Source organism: Periophthalmus magnuspinnatus, chromosome 6, assembly GCF_009829125.3.
Source record: "Periophthalmus magnuspinnatus isolate fPerMag1 chromosome 6, fPerMag1.2.pri, whole genome shotgun sequence".
Lineage (NCBI taxonomy): Eukaryota > Metazoa > Chordata > Actinopteri > Gobiiformes > Gobiidae > Periophthalmus > Periophthalmus magnuspinnatus.
Window position 1 is genome coordinate 2,050,790 of NC_047131.1, and position 12,716 is coordinate 2,063,505.

A 12,716-nucleotide genomic window follows, 5' to 3' on the forward strand; every position below is an offset into this window, starting at 1 on the left:
TCATGTTTGAGTTATCTTTAATTGCTTATTTTCAAGACACCATTTTGTTGATCTATCACCGTTTTCACCTCCATCAGTACACGCCCACTGTGACGTACACGCCCACTGTGACGTACACGCCCACTGTGACGTACACATCCACTGTGACGTACACACTACCATCTCTTAATCGCTGATACTTGTAGGATTCAGCAGTGTCGTGTAGTCATTTTGGTACAAATGAAAAAAAATGTTCTGCTCTAGTGTGATATGCAGCTACCCATAGGGGGCACCGACAGCTTTGTTGTGGTGACGTTTATGGCAACGTTAGCTCCCACTGGACACAGCAGTTTTCTAACGCAGAAGTCAACTGACTTGTTTTTTTAATTAAGTTTATTAAGAAATTTAGATGAATATTGTGATTTAAAATGAGTAAATTTAAACATAATGATCCACAGGGTCAGAGATGAGGACTATAGACATAAGCACGATAGGACGGATTTCACCATGATTTTGGTTGACCTCTTTGTAAACCTAATAACTTGGCACTTGACTGACCGAAGACTTCTATCTCTACAGCATGAGTGTGTTTGGAGTGGGGTTTGTATCTATCACTCACTAACTTGGAAGAGTTGGTCCATGTTTGTTTGAGAGCTTCTTCTGACTCCCTGTCCCTCATCCTTTTATCTGAAGTCTCACATGGTCCACCACACCACACCTGGGATGATCGCCCAACCCAAAGAGGACTCCATGCCCCCCCACCCTCCGTCCAGCCCTGACCGCGCCTACGCCAACCTGGAGCGACTCTCACATCTGGCGAAGGAGCTGAGCATGATCGGGTCTGAGTTGGCAGAGGTCGAAGGAGTTCATGACCTGCTACACAGGGACCTCCAAGCTCTGCTCCGCGCCTGTAGTAATGGAGAGGAATGTGTGGCCAGTAGGGGGCAGGTTTCAGAGGCACGCCATGTGTTTGTCGGAGTGGAGGAGATGAGGAGGGCCATACAGGAGAATGTGAAGGACATGGATGTGATTTTGAACACGATCGAAATGAGCTACAAGCTGAGACAGAGGAGAATGGAAACACTGAGGTCTGACTCGAAGGTCCTTCTGTCAACAATGTTGTCTGGAGAAGATCAGCAGACCAAACCCAACAAGGATTAAAATAACACATTAAAGGGCCCGTATTACACTACAAGTTACAGAGATCAGAGAGTAGTGTGATCATAATTCCTCTGTCACTGTGTGTTTTTGTGCTTTTGGTTTCATCCAAACACTTGAAACTTAAAACTTGCACTTTCATTGATTTATTTATTGATATATTGAAAAAAAATATTTGAAGAGTCTTAATTTATTATTTTTTCACTGTGTTTAATGTGTTTCACAAGAATAAACATAATCTGCACTAAATCTGCATCGTCTACATTTTAATGAAACCCACTGCAGCTTCTGCGGCTCAGTTGGTAGAGTACTCATCCTCTGATCAGAAGGTTCGTGGTTCAAACCTAAAAACATCATTGGTAGAGCGGTCAGATCCACTGAGCCACAGTTTGGCGGTGCGGTTCCAGCTCTCAAAGATGAATGCTGTTGTTCTGTCTGTGGGCAAGACACTCAACCCACCTCGCCTCCAGTGTCTCAGTTGTAGCTGCAAAGTTTTGATTTAATTTATTTTAATATTTCATTGCTATTCTATTGTTTTATTTTCAATATTTTGAATATTTAACTCTTTTAGGACTAGTATCAAACTACGCATTTATCTCTGAGTCTAAAATAAATAGTTTAGTTTTATTTATTTTCAGTTGGTAAAAAAAATACAGAATAAGATACTTTATACAATAGAATGTGAAGGACGGTCACCAAAAACCTTCAGGGGGCTTCAAATGTGCTAACCTCCATATAAATGTATAAGGCTCTAATAAAACCATGTAAAATGTATATGTGCAGCTTATAAGAGATAAAACACATCAATACAAACAGTTACACATCGTTCATAATGAAAAGTTAGGGCTGTTGTCATAGCGATTAACTATTTAAAACTAAATATAATATCTTCTGAATGGAGAAAAACCCATGAATGTCTTTTGTTGTTTTTCTGTGCAGCATTTTGGAATCTGTTTTAATAGATTCTTTTTCCAGACCAAGGTTTAGTTTGTTTTCATACCTGACAGTTTGGACTGCTCACCAGCGTCTCATAGTGTTCGCGTGATGTTGCTGTGACATGTGCAGTCAGCTGATCTAAACAAGTTTTGGCGCTCTCTTGCTACTGGTGGTGTATCCCAGGTGGGTGAGGATAAGAAGCCCACAACAAACATCGTCGTTGTACTATAAACAGGGACGAGGGGGCCTTTACTCTCACACACCTGTGATACTGTCCTGAAAAAGTTGGACTGCAGATGGCGCTGTCGTCCTTAGTCTGAAAAAAGAATCTATTAAAATAAATGATCAGAATACCAGATGAACCTCTTTGGACTATTTTGGAAACTGATTTGTTTATAAATGTGCTATAATATAAACACAATAGATTTGAATTTGACCCCCCTCTGTCCCCACAGCCTCTGAACCCTCGACAGGCCATGGTCAAGAGACTGTCTGTGGTCAACCTGGAGAACTTCAAGAGACAATATGCCAGACGTAGATGGAAGGTAAGAAAAAAATACTGCTGGCTAATGCTAGCTAGCCTGTGACTAAAATGTTATTTGAGAGGGACTTGTTTAACAGCACAAATCAGTCACCTGTTGTAGTTCCAACTAAGTCAAGTCTTTATGGTCAAATTGTGTTAAAATAAAGCTCAGAGTAAAGTCTAACAGGGCTTCAGACAGGGCAATGCTTCTAGTTAGCGTCACACCCCCAGGGAACGTTAATGACATCAGCTGCAGAGTACCAACATGCCGTAAAATGTGTCTAAATGTCATTACTCTGGTCTTCTGCAGCTCTCCTTCAGAATTGTAGCGCTGTGTAACCATTTAACTCGCATCATGAAGAAGGGGCCGAAGATAATGGAGGACGGGGTAAGAACTCAGACGCTCCAGTTTTATCATTGAAACGTTCTTTTGAACAGTCAACGTGAACCGAGTCTCCCAATAAAACTACAACCTCGTTATAATGTCTCATCCCAAAACAAAATCTAACCTCAACTGTCATTTATGGAGGACTGTGGAACTATCTCTGGACAGTGGCTTCTGCAGGATGAATGTGTTTATAATGACGTTTATAACACATTCATGCAGGCAGGTCGGAGGCAGACTGATGCCATAGCCCATAACTGCGGTACATATGCTAACATGCTAACATTGCACACATACTAATATCGCAAAAGACAATTTTTAAAGACTATCCATCATCTGTCTCCTATTTAGAACAACATCCTCAGAACTAAACCTAAACGAGGTAAATAATAGTGCTAGCCAGAATGCTAATAGCCAGTATGCTAATAGGTATGAGAGCACTCATTAGGGGCTTGAGCTATTACGTAAAATATAACTTGGGCACAGTTCACACTTAGACCTAGCCAACAAAGAGAAACTGTAAACAAACAGGTGTGTTAGCTTCAGTGTAGTTAGCCCCTCCCTTCAGACAGATATAAGGCAGTGTCCAGCAGTGATCTGACCAGAATTGAATTGGATCAAAAAAGACCTTTTGTCCACTACAGAATAAAATTTTTCATTTACAACAGTTTTAAGAATGAATACGTTTCTGCTAATATAAATTAATTAAAAACGTATTTGCACCAGTACTAAATCAAGGGCACTGTTTTCGCTTAAAACTAGAAATGTGAAAAGTCTGGTCCGCTACACTGTATATATTATGCTGTATTATACTTACACAGAGATGTTATAACTGACCTCTGTGTTATACAGAGAGGTTATAACTGACCTGTGTGCTGACCTGTGTGCTCCTTTAGAGAGACTGTGAAAGTGACCAGGAGGAGGACATCTTGAAGAGGAGGCCGAGGACCCGGAAGAGGAGCAGCACCTCCTGAGACCCGGCTCGTCCCGTCGTCACGGAGACCAGGCTCTGTTACACAGTGTCTGCACACAGTGATTCAGAGCAAACATTCAGATGCCCCTTTGTGTTGATCCTTGTTTACCTCCAGTCAACAGGAGAGATGCTGCAGGCAAATAGGAAAAAAATCTTAAACTTAGAGATATCAAATTGAAACTTCTGCTGTAGTTCACTCATATAAACGTAAAAACTAAATGCATTACATGTAAAATTTTCATATAAAAACAAGCCGTTTTTATGTGGAAAAATGACCAAAATTCACCATATTTGGGACTTGGAAAACAGAAGCATGAAAAGAGCCAGGTTTGAATTTCTTGCCTCATTTGGTGACATATTAGATATTAAAAACACACAGAGGATTTGTTATTATTTCATTTTTGAGTAAACTAGAGCCAACTGAAAATTTGCCTAAAAATTCAAATTTTGGCTTATTTCTTGGAGTTAAAACTTTAATAAATCAGATTCAGATTTAAACAGATTTTGGTGCTTTCTTCCTACCAGTGAAGGCAGGATGACAGCGCCATCTGCGGTCCGACTTCTTCAGGACAGTATCCCAGGTGTGTGAGAGTAAAAAGATTGCCTCGAAGCAAACATCACACCACACGGAATCTGAGATATAAAAATCCTCCTGTAGCTTGGTCAAAATCTTGTTCAGTCCGAGATTGTACAGTCTGGTGTGTGTAGGAGCTACTTTAAGGGCTGATCCTTGTGAAAACAGCCTTTGAAGTTACATTGTCCCATATAACTCTATGGAGGCAGGTCAATTAAATAAAATATTTAAAATATTTAGTTACAGATTGGATAATTATGTGTTGCTAAGAGACTAAACTGAACAAAGAAACAAAAAAATATTTAAAAAATGGTTTTGCCTGTAGCGTCTCTTCTCAACACTGAGCCAGACAGGTCAGGATTTTGTGGTAGAATCTGCCTCTTTAAAGGTCCATATTACACCATTTTCTGATCTCTGTTCTAATGTTGTTTCTTTATGTATGTTTTTGAGGAGGTAACAGCCTTAGAGCATCACTTAAAGCTCATAAGAGTCAGTTTGTGTGATATAGGACATTTAACTGTCAGATGCAGATGTGTTGACCTGGTTTGTTGTTAATATCTCTGTAATTACTGGGCCTATTCAAATGAAACAAACACTGTCTATAAGTTCAACGTCTTACCTGTCAGTATGAATGCAAACTGTACAATAGTGTTATCATAAAAACACGATTCTTGTCCTGAGGAAAGACTTCAGGGCACAGGATTATTTTAAAATTTCTCTCGCTAGCAAAAAAAATGATAAGGTTCAGCATTTGTGCGTTTCCTGTTTTAGTATTTCTTAAGCTGGTACAGTTCTGCTGGCCCCTGTTTTCCATCTGAAATTATGAGTTTAAATGCTAGAATATTTGAACTATAGACTGTGTAAAAAAGTGGACTACGTGAGTGTGACGTCACCGACAGCGTTCAGCTCCAGTCAAATGAAGCTCATGGAGGCTAGCAGTTATAGCGGTGAATTTGGAATTGAGTTCCTTATTTGGAATTCTGACTGCATCATAGCAACCAAAGAGCCAATCAGGAGCGAGGCTGTGCCCCTTCCCGCCCGCACCGCTGGTTTAGCTAGGAGCAGACACTTAGCAACACTGTCAATCAAACCTGTTGCTAATGCTAGCAGGAGTGACCTCGGGAAAGAAGACGACTGATTTGTCTGTTATTAATGTTCATATCTTGATTTACAGACACAATAGTGAAATAAAAAACCCAGGATCATGTGGAGCGGGTTAATACGAACATTTAAGAGCAAAATGACGAGTCTGACAGCAGCAGTTACAGAGAGAAGGGACACAGTTTTTCAATGTAAAGTGAATTGGAGCCGGAAGTGAGCCCATGATCACTTCCTGTTTGGAACGTGGTGGCTAGCAGGTTAGCTATGTCCATTAATATATACAGTCTATTATTTGAATGCAGTCTATTCTAGTGTCTGGTGCCATTCAAACACTTGGACTTTTTACTGATCGGCTGCATGTTTTTTTTACTGGTTCCAGAGCCGATCGTGAATGTGAATTTTATTTCTTCTTTGAATTCTGGACATGTGCCAAACTGCAGAGAGCTTGTGTTATTCTTCCCATTCAAAGTTTATGTGGGCACAGACAGAACTGGCCCAGCGCCTGTGGGTTTCTACACAGTTTTATATTGTAATGTAATTAACATTTTTGAAATAGCACATTTGTGGCACATAAAAAGGCCCATTGTGGACGTGAACTGGGAAGCATCTGCACATCCCCAGAGCTTCCTCTCCCAATGTCAGACGTGACCACACTCTTACAAATGAACAGCGCCAGTGTGCCGCCTCAAACACAACAATACACGTTTACATTCTGCCACAGCCACAAGCAAGCACATGAGTGTTTACCTCTGCTCCATAACCAGAGTCTGGATTCATAAAAGACAGATTCATTAATGTTAGTTTTATATTTATGTTGTAAATAGTGATGCCGGATGTCTTACCTTTGTACTTAAGTGAAAAAAATGTGCCTTTGGTTTGCACTGTCTGTATTAAATATAATTAAATGTGTATCTGAATGGGCCTCTATTACTTCAGTGTTATGACATAATCTGCGTCTTGTATCTGGACAAGTGGTGGAACATAAAGTAAAAGTAGTGAATTACTTACTAACTTACAGTGTATACTCTTTACTTTTACTTGAGTACTTTCTACTCCACTACATTTATGAGCTGGACTGAAAAGTATTTTTATTATTGTGTGAGACCTGCTGAAAAGGCTGAGGGTTTATTTTTAATACGTTCATAATTTAAACAAACAAAAATATAGAAATAAAAACAGATAGAAAACAAGTATTGATTCAATTGTTTCTGTTGAACAACATTCAGCTCAAATCTTTATCAAAATCACCACATTTGAAGCTTAATAAGACTCGGAATCTGTGAGAAATATTTTTACTGTTTACTCTTTAAATATATTTTTAATACTTTTACTTAAGTAGATTTTTTTGTGATACTTTTACTTGAGTATTTTCCTGCTCCGGTAGCTATACTTTACATAAGTAAATGGAGCACTTCTTCCAGCACTGATCTGTACAGTATTTTTTAGCCACCACAGACTAAAAGAACACATTTAACATATATGAAACTTGTAGTTATGTTCACTAACCAACCAGCAGGTGAGTCTGAAAGCTGTTCACGGGCCACTTCCACATCATGAGCATGTTAAAGCCACATTGTGTAACTTTTAAGATTAAAACCAGAGATTTTAACCATTTTTGGTAATGGTTATACATGTTGCTGTGACCAGTCGTCAACACAGAACATGAGACGTGACTCACTGTAAGAACATGAGTCTGAGTTTCAGTTTACACAGGAAACACAAACCATGAACAGGGGACAATTATTTAGATATCACCCTAGGAAAGTTCTACATGTATGTCTATGGCTGAATGAGTGACTAACTGAAAAGCTGTTGGCTAATGCTAGCTACTTTGTAATGAACGCCCTTCGAGACAACTGTTGTTGTGATTTTGGGCGTTACAAAAATAAAATGAATTGAATTAATGTAATGTTATTTGAGAGGGACTTGTTTAACAGCTCAAATCAGCTCACCTGTTGTAATTGTAGTCAGTTCTTTTATTATTAGATTGTGTTAAAATAAAGATGAGATTAAAGTCTAAGAGAGCTTCAGACAGAGCAGTGATGACATCAGCTGCAAACTGTCAATAGTGTCAATATAAAGACAAGAACATGAGCGTAACACTGAGACACACTCTGACCACAGCTCATAACTGAGAGTCACATGTTGTAGATGTTTGACTAATTGTGCATCCGTGTAACTCAGCCCATTCTTACTCTTAAACACAGCCTCATAATGATACAACCATAAGAACATGACCACACACTGACCATATCATCACAGTCCTGTCCACAGACTGTATAAAGAAGTGGACTAAGTGAGTGTGATATCATCCACAGCATTCAGCCAACTGAAGCTCATGGAGGTTAGCAGTTATAGGGGCTAATTTGGAGTCAAGTTACATATTTGGAATTCCGACCGTGAGTATCATAGCAACCAAAGAGCCAATCTGGAGGAAGGCTGCTGAAGAGTCCCTTCCCACCTGCACCACTGGTTTAGCAGGGAGCAGGCACTTAGCAACACTGTCAATCAAACCTGTTGCTAACGCTAACAGAAGCAACCTCTGGAAAGAAGGCGCCTGATTTGTCTGTTATTAATGTTCATATTTTGATTTACAGACTCAATAGTGAAATAAATACTCCAGGATCATGTAGAGCGGATTTATACAAACATTTAAGAACAAAATGACGAGTCTGACAGCAGCAGTTACAGAGAGGACACAGTTTTTACAGAGAAAGGCATTGATGGAGTCCGAAGCACGCCCATGATTACTTCCTGTTTGGAACTATCCAGTCTATGATCCCTATACTGACGAGCACTCCTGCCTCTGAAGTATTTGTAAATCCATCCATTTTCTTTTGCTTATAAGATACGATATGCCTTTATTAGTCCCACAGTGGGGAAATTCCAGGGCTTATCCAAAGCTGGGTCGTGGGGGCAGCAGTCTAAGCAGGGACTCCCAGACTTCCCTCACCTCAGACACTTCCTTCAACTCCTCCAGTGGGACCCCAAGTCATTCCAGGCCAGCTGAGAGACGTAGTCCCTCCAGTGTGTCCCAGGGCCTCCTCCCGGTGGGACATGCGCGGAACACCTCCCTAGGGAGGTGTCCAGGAGGAAACATGAGCAGATGCCCGAGCCACCTCAGCTGTTTCTCTTGAGGTATAGGAGCAGCGGCTCTACTCCAAGCTCCTCCCGTGTGACAGAGCTCTTCACCCTATCTCTACGGGAGCGCCCGGCCACCCTGCGGAGGAAACTCATGTCCTTTCGGTCATTACCCAGAGCTCATGACAATAGATGAGGGTAGGAACATATTGACCAAGAGCTTTGCCTTTCGGCTCAGCTCCTTCTTTAACACAACAGACCACATCAGCAGCATCACTGCAGACGCTGCACTGATCCAACTGCTCACTCCATCCTTCCCTCACTCATGAATAAGACCCCGTGATGCTTGAACTCCTCCACTTGAGGCAGGGACTCTCCATTTATAAACCCAGTTTGTGTAACAGTTAACTACGCACACACTTAGATATAGGCTTAAATGATATGACCATAAGGAAATGAGCGCGCACTGACCACATACCCTGCGCGCGCCTCTCTTGGCACGGCCGGTGACGCGCCTGAGCCGCGTGTTCTTTTGTGGACGCCGTGGCGCGTGGTACAGTGTTACGTCACTGCTTCTATAGTACTACCATAGACTCACCCTGGGCTGTTCCAGTCCATCCCCTACTCCCTCCCCCATCCCCTCCTCTCCTCCCTCCCGGCTTAATCAGCCTTAGACCAAATCCACTGATGCACAGGGACATTACATGGACACAGCAGGAGCTCATTACAGTTTAATAATCAGAGGTGGAAGAATCACTCACTTCTGTTACTTAAGAAAAAGTACAGACACCAAAGCAAAAAATACTCAAGTATCACATGGAAAAATCTACTTAAGTAAAAGTTTTAAAGAATCTGCTTTCACTCCGAGTCTTATGAAGCTTCAAATGTGGTGATTTTGATAAATATTTGGGTTGAGCTTTGTTCAACAGAAACAACTGAATCGATCTTTTTTTACCTGTTTGTATTCATATATTTCTCTTTTGCTCAAATTATGAACGTGTTAAAAATAAACCCTCAGCCTTTTCAGCAGGTCTCACACAATAAAAAAAACACTTTTATTTTTCATTCCTGTTCAAAAATGTAGTGGAGTATAAAGTACAGATACTGCTCTCAAATGTATAAGCGTTTTTACTTAAGTACAGTAGTTCACTTTTAACTTTGTTACGTTCCATCTCTGACCACAAACCACTGGTAAAAACAACTCAAAAATAATTAAAACTGCAAAAATCTACAAGAATGTTCTTCCACAAACATAGCGAACGTTATGCCGATAACAGCAGCAAAACACAAGGTAAATATAAAGTGGATAAAGGTCAAACAGCTGTAGAACTCTTCCAGTGTAAATATGCTCTTAGTCTCTGCCTCCCTCTGGCGGTCACACAAGTCACTGCTGTTTAAATGTTCACAGGAGAAAGGAGAGGTCAGAGGTTTACACAGTACACCTATGTACATGTTAACATCTACAGAAATCATTGTTTTGTTGGAAGGTGAACCTTTGACCCAGACTGAGGTCCTGAGCACTCTGGAGAAGGTTTTCATCCAGGACATCCCTGTACTTGGCTGCATTCCTCTTTCCTTCGACCAGTCATCCTGCCTCTGCAGCTGAAAAACACCCCCACAGCATGATGCTGCCAACGCCATACTACACTGTTGGGACTGTATTGGACAGGTGATGAGCAGTGCCTGGTTTTCTCTACATATCCCGCTTAGAATTAACCATAAAGTTCAATCTTGGTCTCTTCAGACCAGAGAATCTTATTGCTCACCATCTTGGAGTCCTTCAGGTGTTTTTTTTAGTAAACTCCATGTGGGCTTTCATGTGTCTTGCACTGAGGAGAGGCTTCCGGTGGGCCACTCTGCCATACAGCCCAGACTGGTGGAGGGCTGCAGTGATGGCTGACTTTCTAGAAACTTTCTCCCATCTCACAACTGCATCTCTGGAGCTCAGCTACAGTGATCTTTGGGTTCTTCTTTATCTCTCACACCAAAGCTCTTCTCTGACGATTGCTCAGTTTGGCTGGACAGCCAGCTCTAGACAGGGTTCTGGTCATCCCAAACGTCTTCCATTTATGGATTTTGGAGGCCAAGGAACCTAAAATGCAGCAGAAATTTTCCTGTAACCTTGGCCAAATCTATGCCTTGCCACAATTCTCTCTCTGAGCTCTTCAAGCAGTTCCTTTGACTTCATGATTCTCATTTGCTCTGACATGCACTGTGAGCTGTACAGTCTTATACACAGGTGTGTGGCCTTCCTAATCAAGTCCAATCAGTATAATCAAACACAGCTGGACTCCAAAGCTAACCTGACTTAGGTGCACCTGGTTCTTATCCTGTACAAAAGGTAAACGCATGAAATCAATTAATAAGTAAATACTTTTACTGCACCAGTGTTTTTCCCATTGTGCAATACAACTGTAATAAACTATACATTCAATTACTACATCATGTGTCCAAATTTACACAAATACACATATTTTGTGTATGTTTCATATAAAGACTGTGACATCTTTAAACAGAATTATCTAATCAACTGATCCTGATTTCAACCAGTTAAAATCTGGTTTGCACTAGGAATGAACTTGTGGTTGCACTCTGAAATTTACGGTAATTGATCGCTTTGTCCTTAACTCAGACTATTGAGTGCACCTGAATATACACAGCACCAGCTAAATCTTAAAAGAAAATTCATTTTGTACATATATAAGCAGCAATTGAATATAAGCCGTGTGTTGATGGAGGTTTGAGTTTTAATTTAAGACAAGGTTTTTGTTTTGTTTTTTTACAAACTGTGCCTGAAAATCGGCATCAACACGGGATGAACACAGCTGCAAGTTTAAAAAATAAAACTGCATCAACACAGGCCATCTGGATTTATTTCCTCTGAAAGCTTTTGTCATCTTTTTACATTGACCAAGTTCTTCCCGCTACTGCCTGAAACGTCGCACCATCGGTTCACTGATGCCAAGCTTATGTGCAGTGGCTCCATTTCCTTCTTTGATGCCAGATGGATTGCCTTTAACTTAAAAGCTGATATGCATTTCATGTTTTCCATGATGAGGGTGTGTGCATGATGCGTAAAATGACAGTTCAAAATCAAAACTAGTGTATTCTTCAGCACATAATCTTTCCCAACGTCTGTCTCAGTTTTGCATTTATTGCTTTTAATTAAAAATGCATTATAGGTTTTACCATCTTTATTATGACACACACATCTTCAAATTATTGCAGTATAAAATTTCATTATCGTGCATCACAAAAAAAACAACTTTGCATTAAGATATTGCAGTTCCCCACTATTGTTTGCTTGTACTGCATCTAATAGTTTAACTATGGAAGTGTGAACTGCTCAGAGAGAAGATTATACAAAGGTCATGTCCTGGCCAGAGTCGACCCGGAGGTCAACTATGCCAGGTCAGATTAATCAATCATCACAGCAGTCACTCCATAGATTAAAATATTTATAACTGCATACCTTTCCAGAACACCTTAAATGCCTCCTCAGTCAACTTGACCTCCATCTCCAGCTACATATATGATGTGACTTAAGTCTTCTTTCAGGATCTTTGATTGCATCTACAGAGGAAAAGTGTTTTTTTTTTTTCTTCCCCCAAGCTTTTAAAGTAATGGTGAAGAATCTGGCAATGAAGCAAAGTCCAGCCTAAAAACTCAGAAGCCGGTATTGTCTTTGCTGAAGTGCCATGAACAAGGAGTGAAATGTGCATACATTTTGGAATTTTGTCAGTTTTTGAGCAAATGCACACAGGGTTGGGAGATGAGAGGGTAAGTAAGCAGGCTTTTTGTAAGATTGTTATGACTCCAGCAATGAGTTTACTAAAAAAAAAAAAAAAAACAAAAAAAAAAAACACACTTATTAGAGGTGATGACCGCTAGAGGTGCTACTGGCCACATACATGTAGTCAGTGTTCTAGGGCACAGGTGTGTCTCCAGCGTTCCATCTGTGAAAATAAGAAATTGGTGTCTTTTGTGCTTATTCACAGTCTAATGT

At 40.5% G+C, this 12,716-nt stretch overlaps 1 protein-coding gene and 1 non-coding gene across 3 annotated transcripts in view; one reads left to right on the forward strand and one right to left on the reverse strand.

Moving 5' to 3' along the window:
- dapk2b (death-associated protein kinase 2b) overlaps positions 1-6,546 on the forward strand; it is a 31,372-nt gene extending 24,826 nt beyond the window's left edge. Inside the window, exons 10-12 of one of the 2 annotated variants that reach the window (XM_033967796.2) lie at positions 2,529-2,618; positions 2,907-2,984; positions 3,878-6,546. In XM_033967796.2, the coding sequence (XP_033823687.1) occupies positions 2,529-2,618; positions 2,907-2,984; positions 3,878-3,955 (246 nt within the window). In that variant the 3' untranslated portion in view covers positions 3,956-6,546. Of the gene's footprint in view, positions 1-672; positions 1,155-2,528; positions 2,619-2,906; positions 2,985-3,877 lie in introns of those variants that run through there. The other variant, XM_055222722.1, reaches the window with a different exon arrangement.
- Positions 6,547-12,052: 5,506 nt separating this feature from the next.
- LOC117372933 (Z30 small nucleolar RNA) lies at positions 12,053-12,147 on the reverse strand. The gene has a single exon (XR_004541542.1). It is a non-coding gene; the product is annotated as a Z30 small nucleolar RNA (small nucleolar RNA).
- Between the last annotated feature and the right edge of the window lie 569 nt (positions 12,148-12,716).